The sequence below is a fragment of the Protopterus annectens genome, chromosome 1.part0 (assembly GCF_019279795.1).
Source record: "Protopterus annectens isolate FY-2018-M chromosome 1.part0, PAN1.0, whole genome shotgun sequence".
Classification (NCBI taxonomy): domain Eukaryota; kingdom Metazoa; phylum Chordata; order Ceratodontiformes; family Protopteridae; genus Protopterus; species Protopterus annectens.
The window spans coordinates 858,031,499-858,050,472 of NC_056725.1; the positions used below are offsets into that span (position 1 = coordinate 858,031,499).

The 18,974-nt window shown below is 42.8% G+C and overlaps 1 protein-coding gene across 1 annotated transcript in view; it reads right to left on the reverse strand.

The window, feature by feature from the left end:
• Positions 1-18,974, reverse strand: part of GNPAT (glyceronephosphate O-acyltransferase) — a gene marked incomplete in the record, with an annotated part of 1,227,276 nt that overhangs the window by 371,735 nt on the left and 836,567 nt on the right. The window contains 1 exon segment of the mRNA XM_044063684.1: positions 18,096-18,236. Coding sequence (XP_043919619.1) covers positions 18,096-18,236 — 141 coding nt within the window.

An 18,974-nucleotide genomic window follows, 5' to 3' on the forward strand; every position in this document is an offset into this window, starting at 1 on the left:
GTGGAAGAAAGATGCCCAGGCAGTTCTAACAGTAGTAGAAGCAACACGTCTAATAAAAGTACAATTAAAAGTCATATTTAGATATGCTACCAATACATGTAACTCTGTATGAATCGCATGAGGAGTCAGTTCCTGGCACATAGTGGTTGCTACGAAGAAGACTTTTGACTAACATCAAAGACAAACAATACTAATTTCATGAACTTTTAACTTGCAAGCACCTGTGTTGTATGGAATGTCACACATCTTGCATTCCAGAGCATTTTCTGAAGAAGAAACTTAAAAAGCATAAGATAAACATAAACAAATGTAATATTTTGTGAATAACAGGCTCATAGGATGATACTAGACTATTGGCCCGGAGGCCCTTAAAAGCATAGCCAAGAATTTCACCCATTTCCCTCAAAGTCAGCACCTGTTTCACCTGTCCAGTAGGGACATAGGTGGGATCCCAGGGGTACATTTTCTGTTTCCCATCCAGTCATCTAGGTTCCTCTTAAAGACGGATAGAGAGGTACTCTGCTTGACATGGAGATGGAGTCTATTCCACAGATGGGGGGAGTCTTTGGGACACAAATCCATCCCGCCAACAAGTTCTATTAATGTCACAGACCAGATTAAGTTTTTGCATGCAGGCTGCACGAGTGGAGTTTGTCTTACAGATAAACAGCAACTCCATCAAGGCTGGGTCTGAAATGGCCTTGTATGCCAGACAGAGGTCACCTCTGAGCAGTTTGTATGAGACTGAGTAGAGGGACAGGTCTTTTAGCCTATCTGTATCGGACAGGTGTTTGAGACCCTGGATTTTCCTGGTCAGGAACCTCGGTGATCTCTCCAACTGCTGCATGTGTTTGGCAAGGTACATGCCAAAGGGGGCATTGTACTCGATAATGGGTCCAACTGCTGCATGTGTTTGGCAAGGTACATGCCAAAGGGGGCATTGTACTCGATAATGGGTCTGATAAGGTTCTACAAGGAGGTTATGACTGTTCAAATAACAACGTTACCAAAAAGAAGCATTATTTACAGCGATAATAGTTAAGTGCATTTATAGTCTTTCCATAAATGCTATATTATAATGCACACAAACTCAAAATTATATATCTGAAGTTGTTAATCTTCTTCCTATTCATGGTTCCAAGCCCTCGGAACAGAGTCGGCCTTATACCAAGATTGCATACACGAAATACTCTTGAGCTAAGCTGCTACCCACAATGCCCTTCTCTCAGTTACCTCAGATCTCGTTTGCCGCCCAGCCATATAGCAGCATTTCACCAAGTTCTCCAGCTAAGTATTGTTTTTTCAAAGTCTATTGTATTTTGTGAGTTTTTTCCTGTCAAACTACCTTTTTTCTCGATATCTTACTCAGCTCTACCCACGGGTATCACCTTTTCGTACCATTGTTGGTAAACACCCTTTTGACCCTTGTGGTATTCTCTATACCAGTGTTGTTATTTCCCCCTCTCTCTCTTTCTTTCCTCTCTGGATAGTCGTTGTGGTGTTTATTTTGGTATGTCTGAAAAGAAAGGGACTACAGGATTTAAGCATTGCTCCTCTTGCAATGGTAAACTCCCTAATACTGATCAGCATGAGGAATGTGTTTATTGTTTGGGGGTTCCACACTTATCTGTGAAACCTCCCTGTGACATTTGTGCCAGTTTCAGTCAGCAGACGCTGAATGAAAGACGGAACAAACTAATTCTTAAAGGCCTGCTTCCTTCTTCCTTTTCTGAGGCTATTTCTGCATCAGAGGTCTCAACCCCTCCATCTATGGACAAAAAACGTCCTCGTTCTGACTCCTCTTCACTGGCCGGTGATAGGGGCAAGCCTCATAAGCATAAGGCCCATAAGACTTCTACGGAGCATAGGATTGCCTCCCTGGTTCCGACCACCTCGGCTCCAGTGGTTCCTACAGAGATTGCCATGACTGCCTCCCGGCACCGATGATTACAGTTCCTACTGTGGTTTTGGCTCCGGCCATTTTGCCTGCCATTAGCTCGGCACCGACGTTCCCCCATCTCTGTTCAGAGATCGGTTCCAACAACCTCTTCGGAGCAGTTACTGACCCACTCCAGCTGTTACTTCAGTTCTGAGCCTGCTCTCGGCACCGATAATCCCCCTTTTGCCTGTTTCAAAACTGGAATCCTCAGTGCCGACTTTTACTACACCACGGGCCCAGTACTCACCGTCTATGGATCAGTTTGCTGGACAAGCCTTTAGCTCCTTTTTGGACCGGCCTGACTCCCCCTCAGGGGCGTCGGTAAGGTCCACCAGGAGCCTATCTGAGTTGGATGTGGTGCGCCTCTTTGATCAGCTGCTGACAGCCAGGGGAATTACAAATGTTCCTAGAACCCATCCCACTCTGGGTTTTGGGTCCATTACCCCTGTGACTCCCACATATTCTCCTCCCTTGGACCCTTCGGTTCAAAGGCCCATAGCCCCAACGTCTGCAAGACTCCTTTCCTCTGTGCCAGCAATGACTTTGTCTGAGGCTCCGAGGCCCCTTTGGGTGTCAGTTCCGTCGGAAGCAACCCTTCCTCAATCTCATGCTTGGGGGGTGGAACCCTCGGTTCCGGCCACGGCTCCGGTTGTTTCACTGGATCTGTCTTCTGATCCAGGGGTGACTCCCACCCTGGTTTTGGTTGAGACTCCGTCCCCAGGAGCGGGCCGCACGGAGTGGGGTGTGACTCCGGTTCCAAAACTGTCTCCTTCGGTTCTGGGCTCCCATCCCTCTTCAGGTGGGCCTGCCTTCCAGGTGATGGAGAGGGCACTTGCTTCGGGAAGCAATCCTCCTACATCGGACCTTCCACCCGTTCTTCTGAGCTGCAGTAATCAAAGGCCACCCCCCCAGGAAACTGAGAGTGCAAGCCTCAGGAAACCCCTGTACAGGGTATCCCCCTTTCTGAGTCTTCTTCAGATGCTCCCACTGAAGAACCCCCTCAGAAACGGACGTGTAAGAGGAAACACAGGGACTCCCCACAGGAGTCCCTTACTAAAGATATGGACTACGATCATGGGTAAGGGTCCCCATGGTCACTCCCTGATGATGTCTCCTTTGGAGACATCCTGAAAATTTTGAGGAAGAGGGGTGACTGGAAGCCCTCCAACCCTTCCTCGGAAGAATCTGTATTCCTGCAGGCCTTCCGCTCTTAGCCCTCTACTTCGTGGGTGACCCCCCCCCCCTGCTGATGAGTTGGTCAAGCTCATCGTGTAGCAGGCATGGAAGAGCTCCGATACCGTTGAAGCCATCCCCCGGAGATCAGATAAGGTACTCTCCCCCTCCAGAGGATCAGCCCCATTGGTCTAGAGGCTTACCTGTAGACTCTATGGTGGTGGCGGCTGTCATGAAAAAGGACCTTGCGTTTGGAAAGTCCTGCTGTCCACCTGCCCAACAGAGAGCCCCGGGCGGTGGACAGATTAGGGAAGCGAGTTTTTGCTTCAGCGACCTTTACTGTCAGGTCTCTGAACTTTTTGGCACATTTTACGAGGCTCCAAAGAGATCTCATCACTGAACTCTCTGGAACCCTCGCGGGTCAAGTTTCGGACAGGGCACATGATAAAGTTGCTTCCCAACTTGCCAACCTAGAGTCAGTTTCCAACTCGTCCATGAGGTTGCTGTCCCACGCAACCGGAGGGGCGGCTAGAGCTGTGGGTGCAGGCGTAGTTATGAGACACCATGCCTGGATGCGCATTTGTGACCTCACGGACTCCTTCAAGTCTTCCTTTTTAAATGCCCCTATCGAACCGTCAAGCTCTGTTCGGTTCTGAAGTGAAGGGCACAATAGCCAGGTGCAAGCAGGCCAGAAAAACCTTGTCTGCCATTGGCCTACGTTTTTCCAAGCCCCAGCACTCCTTTTCCAAGAACCAGAGGAGTGGAAAGATGTGGCACAAAAGTCTCAAGGCCCTTTCCGTGATGCACGTGGTGAGGACTTTCCCAGAGGCATAGGGGGTTCCAATAATGGAAGGCATCTCTTTCAGAGCAGAGGGGGTCCCTGAAATCAGGACTCCTGGGATTCTTTCCCTGGATGACCGTATCAGCACTCCTGAAGCGCTGCCTGATTGCTTTCCTCTGGAAGCAGTCAGGGCTCGTTTCTCTCTGCACCAAGCTGCCTGGCACTCTACTACAAATGATCAGTGGGTGCAGAGAATAATTTCCAGAGGTTACTACATCCCTCTAATCTCTTATCCAAGGCCTTCAAAATCCCTTCCCGATGTTCCACCCTGTCAAAGGGAAGAGGTAGCATCAGAAATAAGAAAGCTGTGTCAAAAACGAGTCAGCCAACAAATCCCCCCAGACCAGTACCGATCCGGTTTTTACTCAAGATTCTTTTTGGTGCCAAAAAATGCCGGGGACTGGAGGCCCAGTTTGGAACTCAGCCAGCTAAACAAATCAGTTCAGACCAAGTTCCGGATGGTCACAATTCAATCCATTCTCCCATTTCTTCGGGAGGGTGTGTGGATGTGCTCGATAGACCTCCGGGTCACATATTACCACATCAAAATGGACAAATGCTCCAGGAGTCTCCTTCGCTTCTGGCTGGAAGCCAATCATTACCAATTCAGAGCCCTGCCATTTGGTTTCTCGACAGCCCTCAGAGTGTTCATGAAATGCCTAGCAGTGGTGACAGCTCATCTGAGACTTCAGGGATTCCAGGTGTTTCCATATCTAGACGATTGGCTCCTCTCCGCCCCCACCAAGCGCCTACTGGTCAGGGCCCTCCGCTACACTCTAGCACTAGCGGAGTTGCTAGGCATCACCATACACTGGGAAAAATCCAACCTTCATCCCACACAGCAACTGGAATTTATAGGGGCAGTATTCAACACTCAGACAAGCCTAGTCTCTCTTCCTCCTCACAGACTTCGAGGTTAAGGGCACAAGTACAAGTGATACTCTGTCAAAGGAAGGTGTCTGCGAGGGAAGTTCTTCAGGCTCTGGGGTCTATGGCAGCAGCCATCCCAATTGTTCCCCTAGCCAGATTACATATGAGACTACTACAATGGCTTCTTCTGTCCCAGTGGATATCCAATCTTCATCCCCTGAGCTCACAGATCCTCATCACCAACAACTGCAAACAAGATCCCCTCTGGTGGATGAGTACAGATGAAAATCTTTGGTGTCGCCCCTTCCAGGCTCCCCAACCCGGCACCATGGTGACCAAGGACGCTTCCCTGATACGGAGGGGGGCCACTTGCAGAAAAAACAGTACAAGGCACATGGTCCAGCCTAGAGGTCAACTTGCATATCAATATCCTGGAGTTAAGAGCAGTGCTGTTAGCGTTGCAAGCATTCCATCCACTCCTTCCATCAGGAACGATTGCTATCCAGTCGGACAACATGTCTGTCATCTGGTACATAAACAAACAGGGAAGGACCAAATCCTATCCCCTATGTCACAAGGCCATAAGAATTTGGCATTGGGCGACAGCTTCCAACTGCTTTTTAATCACAACACATATCCCAGGGAGCTCCAATGTGATTGAGGACAAGCTGAGCAGATGCATTCTCTGTCCTCACGAGTGGTCTCTCAATCTGAGTGTGACAGCAGAAATTTTCAGCCGTTGGGGCCAGCCATGCTGCAATCTTTTCGCTTACCCTGAAACAAATGCAGCAGCTACTTTGCCCTCTTTCCCCCTCACGGGGAGTCGCCGAGAGACGTTTTGACTCACGACTGGCCCACAGGTCTCCTCTATGCTTACCCTCCGATACCTCTGATATCTCTTTTTCTAAGGAAAGCTATTCGGTTGAGATGCAAAGTAATCCTCATTGCTCATTTCTGGCCTCATCAAGTGTGGTTTCCCTTCCTCCGACTCTTCTGTTACAACTTCCCTAGATCCTGGACACTCGTCAGGACCTAATATCTCACCCACAAGGGCTGACTTCCCCAAACCTATCCACTCTCAAGCTGACAGCTTGGCTTCTCCACTTCCATTAGTTGCCAGGCAGGAAACCGTCTCATCTGTCCAAGATATTATTCTGGCCTCCCATAAACCATCCACCAGAAAACTTTACAGAGACAAATGGAAAAAATTCACTACCTGGTCACATAATCGGATGCTAGACCCCTTTTCAACTCCTGCAGCTACTATTCTTCATTATTTTTCTCAATTGTTTGACAATGGAGCATCAGCTTCCACCATTCGAGTCCATTTAGCAGCTATTTCCAATTTCCATAATGGTTCAGATGGAGTCCCTCTTATTTCAACTCGACTTTGCAAGACTTTTCTCAAGGAAATTTTCCATAGCAGACCTCCTATTAGGTAGCATGTGGAGGCATGGAATCTCTCCCGGGTTCTTCAGTCTCTCTCCCTACCCCCTTTGAGCCTGCTGCGACATGTGATCTAAAATTCCTATCATGGAAATCTTTGTTTTTGGTGGAAGTCACATCAGCCAGACGCATATCTGAGTTACAAGCATTATGCATCAAGAGCCCGCACCTGATCTTCCATAAGGACAGAGTATCACTCTGGACTAATCTGCCCTTTCTCCCCAAGGTGGTTTCCAACTTCTCTATTAACCAGTCCATTGAGCTCTCTGCATTTTTTCCAAACTATTCAAACAAGGAAGAATACTGCATGAATTCATTGGACGTTCATAGACAACTACATTTCTACCTGGACAGAACTAAGCCCTTTTACAAGTCGGACCAACTTTTAATTTCATTTTCTGGCCCTAGAATGGGGTGTGCTGTATCTAAAGTTACTTTATCAAAATGGCTTAGAGATTGCATTACCGTCTCATATTCTCTTACGAATGAATCTAAGCCTGCTCAAATTAAAGCTCACTCAACTAGGGCTATCGCAGCTTCTGTTGCCTTTCACTCCAGGGCTTCCAGGGATGACATCTGTGCAGCAGCCATTTGGGCTAAACCCCATACCTTCATCAAGCATTACAAATTGGATCTGGTCTCCAGGGGAAGAGCGGCCTTCGGCTCAATGGTTCTCAGGAATGTTCTTCCATAAGGGCCACCCAGGTTCTCCAAGTAGCTTGGGATTCTGTCCCATCAGTGATGAATAGGAAGAAGATTAACAACTTCAGATAAAGATGTTATGTCTTACCATAACATTCCATCTGAGTTGTTGATCTTCTTCCAGTCATCACACCCCGTCCCCCACCAGAGGGTCTTGGTGGATCTTCTGAGTCCTTGTGGTGTTTCAGGGTTTCTGCGCAGAGATGGCCTTTGTCTTTCTGTTTCTTCTATATGTTGCATGCAAACTCGATCTGAGGTAACTGAGAGAAAGGCATTGTGGGTAGCAGCTTAGCTCGAGAGTTTTGGTGTACGCGAGCTTGGTATAAAGCCAACTCGGTTCTGAGGGCTCAGAACCGAACCCATCAGTGATGACTGGAAGAAGATCAACAACTCAGATGGAACGTTATGGTAAGATATAACTTCTTTTTTTTGCTAAACTTTCACCAAAGGATGGTCATATCTTGGAAACGGTACAACTTAGACCTATATTGTCAAAATATTTTTGTTTATTGTCAAAACATTTTTGCTAGCCAGACCTAAGTTTTTATATTACAAGAAGAAATTCCTCCAAGAGTACATGTTTATTGAAAGATTCACAGAAACATGAAAGTATAAGCTTACTCGTACAATTAGCAATATAACACTGAATATCTCTAAAGAGCAACTTACAGTGCCAATATTAAAGATGGTTTTCTTCAACAACATCTAAGGATTCAATGAAAGTCACGTAACACTTTGTAAGAAAATTTTTTTGAAGAATTAAGTACATATGGAAATATTTATATTCATAATTATTAGCAAATAAGTAGCACTATCTCAAGTATAGTGTGACATAAAAGAACATTGACAATTAATGTTCCTGTCTCCCACCATGGCACATAACATCATACCATTCAATGACATGTAGGGCTCTCATTTATGAAAATATGAACAGAAATATGATAATATGAATAATAAGTGACAAACAGTTATTAGTTTCTCTACTGTAGGGCATCTTGGATTAGCAATTTTACTAGAATTTTGTTAACAAGGCCTTACCCTTTCTAATATTGCCTATTATTAGCTGGTAAGTCACTTAGTTAAAAAAGTTAGACACAAAAAAAGGTCAGGACACCATAAGGAGCTACGGGCGTAAACTGGAAGTATACAAAAAAGGCACTATAGACTCAAATTAGTTAAATTATACCCTGACCTAGGAATGGGAACCCTTCTTGTCATGGCTATTAGAAACCCAAAAGTCTTGGAGAAATTAAAACAGAGAAACAACAAAGAAAGTATTCATCAAACTTGTTAGATTCTGAGTGAAGCAACTCATTTCCGTCTCTGTAAGGAAGAACTTCAATGAGACTGGTGAGAAATGCCCATTAAGTGCTCTGTGAGATGCTAGGCTGTACCACAGAGATGCACTTGTATCAAATGAAAAAGAAACCAGTGACTACTACAGAGCACACATAGGAAATGGAAAATTCTTTATCAGTGAATAAATGGATTAATGGGAGGGTTGTGCAGATGGAGAAATCAGGGAAAGGAAAATTATGCCAGGTCTATTATGTTTACTGAAACATCTTCTTAGCTCAGCATGCCGATAGATAATATATTCATTGATAAATGCATAAAGAAGGATGGGGGAAGTGAATGCTGAAATACAAATTGTGATCACTGGCATTACCACTATGAAGTGGTACAAGGCAGAAGCAGCACTGGTATTGTACAGTAGCTCCTACAAAATAGCAAGTTTGGAGATTTTTTTTTAAAATTATTACTGGTCTCACTTCAGAAATTCCTTTGAAGTAATGAAAACTGCACATGTATTTGTGTGCTAATGCAATATTCAAGTCAGTTATTGTTCACTTCACGTCATTAACAGGAAAGAAAATGTTTAAATCAGGATTCACTTCACAGCATCATTTTCATCAGAATGACCCTACTTTATGCATCCTTCCTAAACGTACTTAGCAAGCCGATCAATCCTCCTCCTCCATCACACAATGCTTACCCTGTCCTTCCCCAAACGATGACATGGACAAAGACGTGCAGCCAAGTAACATACAGAACAGCTAACCACACCACTTCAAACTGGAAATCACATTGCTTTATAACTACTCCTAACCTGAAGGCAGTTACATGCTAAGCAAATGAGAAACAACAAGGAATGCAGGTGGCATTATGGCAACAGTGACAGTACTGCACCGTTCAGCTACAGTACAAGTTATCTGTATGTGCTGAAGTGGAAGGAACAAACATGATGTTAGCAAGAATAAGAAGGCACAGAGAGGAAGATTTAGAAATAAAAGACTTAATGCTAGATGTTATCTATCCATAAGGCTGTAAAATAATTTTGTCAAAAATTACACCATTGTAGTTGTTTCAATTGTGCTACAATTACCTGTATTTTGTGAAACACTAGCATGAAATAATGTTAAAGACAAACTGTACTAGTAATAAACATACTAAACAGTGTACAACATAACATACTTTTACATACGTACAGTATATAAATTCATACTTGAATACAGTAATAGTATATGCTGCCGTCATATACCATATGCACCACACAACACATCAAATGTGACACTGCAAAGAAAACTTTTTGTACCGGACTACTCATACAATGTGACACAATGATAGAATTCTGTACCAATGAGCCATGCAGTGCAGCGACAGTATGAGGAATTACGCCTACAATGAGGCAATTTAAAGCAGCTTCTGCCATTTACTAGACAGTCCCTCTTTCTGTCCCAGGTAACTTAACCTGTTTGGGAAAGTATCTTTAAATTTTTAAAAGTGTACTTCATTAGTTCAGAATAATGACTGAGGTGAAAGTTCAACAGCCTACTAAACCATGAGACAAAATGGAAATTTAGAGTAGATGTCTTTCAGCTGCCTGGCAAAACTTAAAACTTTCGCACCATATGTTATTGAAAATCACCATCCCTACCTAATCTCTCAATAAACTCTGTCACACAGATAGTATCTCTGCAGTACACTATACATTTTACAATATAATTGATAGTCTGTAGCAACAATGTGGGGTTACCACAGTAGACCTCCACCCTGTAACACAGTAATTCTGAAGCATTTGTAACAAAAATATTCTCCAGGCAAGGCATCTTGCGTTTTTCAAAATCTAGACTCACAAAAGGTATGCGTTCATAAAGTGTGTCAGCATCACATATTTGAATGTGGCTGTGGGGTCCTAAAACTTAAACTTGCAAAGCTGAGATTGGCATTTTGTGTAATACTGCTCCAAAAATGTTACAGGTGTCACAAGCTTTTTGGTACATCTTCTCACTGCATTCAACATTAGTCAGACTCTGGGTACCTATGATGCAACCCAAACTTTCTGGAAAATTACAGAAACACTTGTTTTTCACTTCACATCAAAGACCTTTTGAGATACTACACTGAGAAGAAAAGTTCTGCTTCCCCCAAATTAAATGGAAACGAAGTACAATCTTCTGTTGGCGCAGTAACATATCAAGTGTTGCTGGCTCGGTATCACTAAATAAACACCACATACAGAGACAATTATAGATATTATGGATATTAGAAATCATAATGAAACTAGCCCTGTGGCCAAACATTTTCTTGACAAACATGATGGTTGCCCAAATAGTTTGAGATTTTGTATTTTGGGTAAACCATTTTTTATTGGAGGTGGGGGAGATTATATTCAGAAATTACTTGAATTGGAGACCAAAATGATTTTAAAATTTAAAACTCTAAAGCCCTATGGACTTAATTTGGAGTTAAGTATTTAGTTTACATCATAATGATTATTAGTATAATACTATTATTATGGATATAGCTTAATGCTTAATGTTTGTTTTGTGGTTTATTATGCTGCATTGTTCCTTCTTTGAATTTATTGCAAGTGTCACTTTAATATTGTGATTACATCAGCATTTGATTAATTAATTGATATCAGATGTCTCTGTTAATTATTATCACTTTATATGTGTGTGTGTATATATACTCCTGACAATACATACATTTTTTATGATCCGTTGAAGGCGAAAGGCCGAGGTACCAGATCGTTAATAAAGATTGCTGGTAAAGTGCTTGGAATGTGTTTGTGGAATTATAGTGTGACAGTCTTGGTCCATGGATACAAAACCTATGTAAGATGCAGACTTAAGAAGTCTGCAGTATTCTATAAGGTTTGCAGACATGTATTAATCAGTTTCAGATATTTAAGAGTGAGTGACAGCAAATTCACAATATGCACTTACCAGTGTTTGCATTAGAAATAAACAATAAGCAGCTCACAAAGTATTTAATTGTCAAAGAATTCTCTGCAGTTAATGGAAATGCTATAAGGCATTATTAGTACACATAAATAACTGCAAGCATTATAAAGAGTGCTTCTTTGCAGCCATAGATACCCAATCCCTTCTTATGGGTCTACTTCAGTAGATCGAATTAACACAACATTGAACTGCACAATATCGAGACCAGAATGCTGAAAAGGTTCAGCAACGAAAATGTAAAATAGCTGAACTCAAAATATCATCAATGCTGCAGATGAGTGTATACAAACATGTCCGACACCCTTATCCTGTGAAAACGTTTAAGACAAACTGTATTAGTAATAAATGTACTAAACAGTGTACAATATAACATACTTTTATATACGTACAGTATATTAATTCATATTTGAATACAGTAATAGTATATGCTGCCGTAAGATACCATATGTGAAGATGTGATTTCCTGTAGATGTGAAGTACGAGATGTTAGATGAGTTCACTAAATTTACAGCATCTAGGTAGTACTTCACATATTATACCATATATGACATTTTGAGTTTTACTCTTTTGCGTTTTCTTTGCTATGCCTTTGACCTGGCATCTTTTTCATGTGATGGGGATATGCTGTGTAACAACAGATTGCCCTATATCACTATTACAGTATTGTAAACAGAAGGGAACTCCCGCTCATGGCAGACCATAACTCAGCCAGTATACCAAAGCCTAATCATCTTGTATGTAGCGTATGTCAGCATTATGCTCCCCGCACTGAATGTAGAGCATAAAAGGGATGTACAGATGCAGCTACCCAGAACTTGTTACTGTGCTGACTACCTAGCTGCCAGATAAATGCCCCATTGGGGTTGTTTTTTCTTTTCTTCGTCTTGTATTTTATTTTGCAACCTAGAGTTCATTTCATCCAAGATGGGAAAATGTACGTGTGGGAAACAGATTCCCCAAAAGTATCATCATGAACAGTCTCTTTTTTGTATGGGTACTTCCCACGACCATACCCTACTGTAGTATTTATAAGGCATTTGTGCCAAATACACTCAGAAGCTGTTTTCCCTGACCATATATCTTGAAAACCAACATCTTAAAGAGTTAGCCCAGGGTACCATGGAAGAATCCTTTAACCCCTGAGATACTGCGATTACGTAAGGCGGCGGCCAAGAATTCCCGGCTGGATTCTTTTGCTGTCAAGCCTAAACTGGATGTCCCTCTAAAAATGGGTAACAGCTCTGCAGTTCGTTGTTTACATAGGATTCCTCTGCAACAACTCCATCGGAGGTTGGCAAGGATCCATCTTTTCGCATGCCTTCTCAGACAATGCAGGCATCTGCTCTGGTCCTAGAGGGATTCGGCTGACATTGATCAGGGAGGAGGTTCCAGGTTCTCTTACTGAATCGTACCAAGTGTCAGAACCTCCAATATTTGTTAGGGCTGATGTCCCTTCCAAGAAACGACGAAAAATGAAGCAAGTTTTGGTCCATCCCAAGGATCATCAAAGGGAATGGTAAGAGTTTACTCAGGACTTGTTTTCTGCCTTGATGGTCCTGAAGACTCCTTAAGGAGTTTTGGCACCTGCTCCTCCTTGGACATCTACACCTTCGAAATGGCTTAGGGAAACAGACTCCTCAGATGAGGATTCAGTGTCTAATGAGGGGTCTTTGTCCTATTCTTCACAGATGCTAGGATGATGAAATACTTTAAGTGGGATTCTTCTCAAGTGTCTGACATTCAGAGAATTATGAGTTACTTCAGGTGGATACTCCTAAACCACTGGCAGTTCCTCTTGTGTTGGCTGCCTTGTTAGACACTTTCATTGCTACTTCCAAGTCTCCCAATTCTCATCCTCCTGTTTCTAAGAAACCTGACAGGGTCTCTTATGTTCCTGAGGGTTGTCAATTTTTATTTAAATGCCCTTTTGCTGATCCTGCTGTAGTGTCGATCTCTTCTGACAAACCTTCTAAGCTCTTGCCCCCTTCCAAACTTCCTTCTGACAAGGACAGTCGGGCAATGGAAAGGACTGGTAAGAAAGTTTATACTGCTTCTACTCTGGCCTTGTCCAGGTACGCTCTGGCCTTGATTGTCAGGTTATTTCTGACCTCCCTGATTCTGAAGGCAAATACTCTGCCTTAACTATTTTAGGTTCTGCTTCTCAAGTGGTTCACCACACTGCTAACTGTGGCTATGATGCTGCTAAATACTATACCAGGGCTGCAGCTTTTGGGTCTGTCATGAGGTGCTATTCTTGGCTTCTTCTCCAGTCTTAGCCTGTGGACATTAAAGACAAGTTGTTGGGTGCTCCTTTGGATAATAAACATCTTTTTGGGATTGATGTTGCTTACCTGTTTAAGTCTCTTCAAGAGAAAGGCAAGAGGCTTGCAGGGCCTTAAACATATTTTGTCTCTCCTATCCCTAAGCTCCAGAGGAATTATCATTCTAGATCTGATTTTGTTTGCAGGCAACCCCGCTAGGAAGGGTGGTAGGCTGGCCCCTCTGTTAAGGCTTCTCAAATTTCTGTGGTCCGGAAGCCTTCTTTAGCTGATAAGCCTGCTTCTCTTTGACAATTCATCCCCCCTTAAAACAGGTTCCTTTGTCCCTTCAGCTTTCCTTTTGTCTTCCAAACTGGCAACGCATCACTTCAGTATTGGGTTCTATCTATCATCCATCAAGGTTACTTCGTGGTATGGAAGTCTCTCCCTCATTTTTCAGGGATTCCTCAACCTCCTCTTTCTCATTTCCCAGAGGTTCTAGGGTCCCTGGTGAACCAAGGAACTATTCAATCTGTCCCCCCTCCCAAGTGGGAAAGAGTTTTTATTCCAGGAAGCTCCTGGTTCCTTGAAAGGAGGGGACTTGGAAACTTATTCTGGATCTCTCCCTGCTCAACATGTTTCTCAAAGTCCCTTCTTTTTGGATGCTTACTCTTTAAACCCAGTTTCCTCTTTTACTACCAAAGGCTTTTCTGTTGTCTTTAGCTATGAAAGATACTTACCTTCATACCCATACTCACCCTCTTTTCAGGAAGTTTTTATGTTTCTCTGGGTCTTCCTTTCATCTTCATTTCTTGCCATTTGGCCTCTCTGCTGCCTTAAATGCATTTGCAAAATGCCTAGCTCCTGTGATTTCTTTCTGCAGGCTCAAGACATTCCGATTTTTCCTTATCTAGATGACTTGTTTACTTCAGGCGCCTTCTCCCAATCACCTGTCAGAGGATTTGGAATTCACCATCTCTCTTCTTCAAAGTCTGGGGTTCATTATCAACTTCCAAAAGTTCATCATAACTCCCTCTTAGGACCATGTGCATCTGGGATGCAGGATTCAGACAGCTCCAATGTTGACTTCTCTTCCACCTCCAAAAGTTTTTTTCATTTACAGCCTTCTTTCAGTCTCCTCTTCCTTTGACTGCCATGCCAGCCAGGGAGTTTCGTTGAGCCCTGGGATTCATGGCTTCTTTTCCAATGTTCCCTCTTGCCAGACTGCATATGCAGAAGCTTCAATGGTACCTCAAGTCAGTTTGTCTGCAGCACTGTCACCCTCTGGATTTCAGTGTCCCTCTCTTTCCCTGTCTAAAGAGGGAATTTGAGTGGAGGATTCAACAGTTTGCTCTCAACCCAGGCCTACCCTTTCAGCCTCCAGTCACTTCTCAAGAGCTGTTCACCGATGCCTCAGACATGGGGGCGAGGGATCTTCTTTTGGTCACCTGAAATTTTAAAGGTCTCTGCCCCCCCACCCCCATCAGAAGTCAAACTATATCAACATCAAAGAGTCTATTCTGGCCCATCAAGATTTTCACCCCATGTTCTCTTCAGGCCTCTTGAAGGTGTACACAGACAACCCTTCACTGTAGTATGTCAACAAGCAGGGAGGCACAAAATCTTACATCCTGTGCAGGATGGCTCTTCAGGCTTAGGAGGTGGCTCTCAGTTGTCAATTAGCTCTTCAGGCAGTATACATTCCTTCAGAGCACAATCTAGTGGCAGACTATCTGACCTGGTCCAAAACACAGGCTCAAAACTGGATGCTTCACAGAGACATGTTTCTAAACATTGTCCATCGGGTGGGGTATTCCTCAGGTAGATCTTTTTACCTTTCCTCTAAACAGGCAGCTTCCTCTTTTCTATTCCAGAGTGCCATGCCACCTGGTGTGGAAGACAAATCCCCTTTCTTTAACTCAGAAGGGGGTGTTTCTTTATGCTTTCCCTCCTCTTCCTCTACTACCAAGAGTACTTCAGAAGATTCAACTGGACTCCCCAAAAATTTTGCTAGAGACTATCTTTTGGCCAAGAGAGCATTGGTTCCCTCTCTTAATGCATCTGGTCAGGGGCAATCATCACAAATTACCACAGGGGTTGGAGTTCCTCACACAGAACAAGGGGTCGCTCATTCATTCTCACTTACCCACTCTTCAAATGACACTATGGGTGTTAAGGTTTTGATCCCTTTCAGGCACTTTTCTGAGGACATGCTCAGGGTTTTAAAGGAGGCAAGGAAACCCTCAACCAGAAAATGTCCAAATGGAAAAAATGTTCTGTCTGGTGCCATGCTCATAACCAGGACTCTTTTCCAGTTGGGGTCCCTCTGGTCCTCTCTTATTTGTGTGAGTTGCTCCGGTCTGACCTGGCCTCCTTTTCTGTAAAGGCCCATTTGCCAGCCATTTCTGCTGGTCTCCTCTTAAATCCTCTTTTGGCTTCTCGTTTTGAGGACAAACAATTTCTTAAAGGTGTCCTGCATATATTTTGGAAAAACTGACTCAGGCTCCTAATGAGCTTGCAGATTCTGCTTCTTTGCAACACTGCACCTGGTAGACTGTTTTGTTGCTGGTTCATACTTCTGCTCAGAGAGTTTCTGAGCTCCAAGCTCTTATGGTCATTCCTCCTTTTTTGTTTCACAGGGGCAGGGTGTCCCTTCGTACAAGTACTTCTTTTATGGCCAAGGTAGTAAATGAGTTGCCCTTGAATCATTTGGTAAAACACCTTCCTTTTTCCCCTTTTCCTCTGTCTGCTAGCAAGGGGGCCCTGCATACCTTGGATTTGTGCAGACAGCTTGGGTACTATTTGGATAAACCTAAGTCCATTCCTAAGTCTGATCAGCTTTTTATTTCATTTCATCCCAGGACACTGGGTTTGGCTATTTCTAAGCATACAATCTCCTCCTGGATATCCAAGTCCAGTTCCTTTTGTTATACTTTTCATGGCAAATCTATGTCTACATCTATTCAAGTTCATTCCACCAGGGCTGTTGCCTTTTTTTGGTGCCTTCTTCAAGGGGTTGGACACCAATTCACATCCTTGAAGGTGCTACTTGGTCTTCAGTGCAACTCATTACATCAGATTGACGCCTCCAGGTGCATTTGCAGTTAACTCCTACCACTGCCTCTAGGTGTCAAATATTGCTTGTTCATATTTGCATCAATTCCAAAACCATACTATGTACAAGGTTTTAAAAGATTTCATGTTAAACCTTACACAATACCAAAGTCAACTGCATTAATATTTGACCTCTGTCTAGTGCATGTAAAAAGATATTAAATGTTGTTTTTACGATATTAATTTATATAGATATAATTTTCACATTTTTCTAAATATCTCAACAGCCAGGTAACACAGAACTCCTTAGCCTCATAAGAAAACACTCAGCTAGACAAATAAAATGCTGCAAACAACAGTATGTATGCAATTTGAGTGGCTGCTGAGATATTGTACGTTGTTTACAAAATATTACAAATACAACAGCTACTGCGTTTACTGTGAATTATAAAATTCATTTTAAGACCTACAACCTAAAGAATACTACCACTATAAAAATAGTTTGTACTAAAAAGTTTGCCCTTTATACTTCTTTTATAATCCCTGTGGTTCCAGAGATGTGAACACTTGTTTGAAATGTGAGGACATAATCTGATTCTGTCAAAAGGCTTAGGTTCCATCCACTGGAAGTTTCAGTGCAAACCTCCTGAGCTCCACTGGAGTGAACGAGTTAACTAACCATTACAAGCTGGATATGGTTTCCAGGGCCAGAGTAGATTTTGCTAGAACCATTTTATATGGGTTTGTTGAGGGCTCCTCTCAGCATTCCACCTCCCAGTCTTTCTTGAACTTTTTTACTATCCCTTCTGTTTAGAATACTGCAACAGTGATATAGAAGGACATGGTACAGTTGTATAAAACCTTACCATAACAATAAACGTCCTTCTCTTCACCGTTTCAGTATTCACTGCCTCCTTCAAACCCCCCTTTGTTTGCTTTGTTTTTTTTGTTTTAGATCCCCTTGTGGCTGAGGCTTTCCCCTTTTTCTTCTGCATTTTTCCTTCTGGATGTGCATGGACTCCACTGTCCTATGGAGACTCTTCTCTTCTAGGGTAATACAGTTCTCGGTTACTGCATCCATATGTCTCCTTTATGCTCTTTGTTCAGTGTGGGGTGCATAAGTTTGACATACAGTGCATACAAGATCATTAGGCTTTGGCATACTGGCTTAGTGTCAGGCTGCCCTGGGTAGGAGACCCCTTCTGTTTAGAATACTGCAGCAGTAAAAAGAAGGACATCTCAAAAACCATCAAACTGAAAACAAGGTAGCAAGTAGATGGAAACAACCACCACAGATCCAGAAAAATCAGTTTACTCACCTCACACCTCTAGCACTTTGGCAAAAATGCCTTCAAGGAGGACATCTACTGTTATCGTAAGATTTTACACAACTGTACTACTTACACACATGGCCATATGTTATTAATACCAGTCTATCATGCGGCTCTGTTTCTTCCTTTAACATGAAGGTGTAACATGCCAAGAAGACTTACTACAGAAGGATATATTTCTCTAACATGAATTGCTATTGTAAACCATGTTGTTTTCTAAAACAAACCTACCAAGTAACCTTCCAAAAAGGGCTGGAACATGGCAGTCAAGAAAAGTGTAATACTGCTTCCATTATCAGTAAAGAAGATATCTTGCTGTAACATCTCAACAGCTTCACATTTGCCAAGCAAAAAGCATCCTTCTTCAAAGTCCTATAATAAGACAGAAAGTAAACTAATCAGTCCTTAGCTACTGTAAAGCAAAGTCTGTTTTAAAGAGCTATTGTCCATCTGCATAACTACTTTTTAATACTTACTAGGATTCCCAGTAACAATTTGTGATTCTTCATCATCATGTGAAAGTAAGATTTACACATCCTAAGTCATTAAAAGTTTTTGCACACACTTGGACCTTAAAATAAAAAAGTTCCATCACTTAAAAGAATATTTAGTGCATTAAATATGTTAATAAATAGTACAGAAAAAATGTACTCTGTGTTTACAGTCTAACCCTGGCCATATGTTAGAAACCCCGGGAGGTCAGAACATCAAAACATATGAAGGAAATGGTGATTAAGATTGTATAGGTTCTGAATTACTATGAAATGCAACTAACAATGGTGGGGACATGCAGGCACACAGTACTCATTTTTGACAAGGTCTCTGTAAGCAGAGTGACATAACTAATCATATATGTGCTAGGCACTGAATAGCCCCAGCTTTAGGAGCAAAAGACAACATAAGTACAGAGATGTGTAGTGATAATGGGAAAAATCATGTGTGACTGATGTGACAGGCACTGCAGGCAAGGGATAGAGTCATGATTGAGTAATATGAGCGCATGTATGCAATACAGAGGCACACTACTACATGTAGCACCCACCATGTACAAGAAGGACTGGACAGTAGCCAAAAGATTCATTAATGTGGGGTGCAAACTGCAAAGTGTCA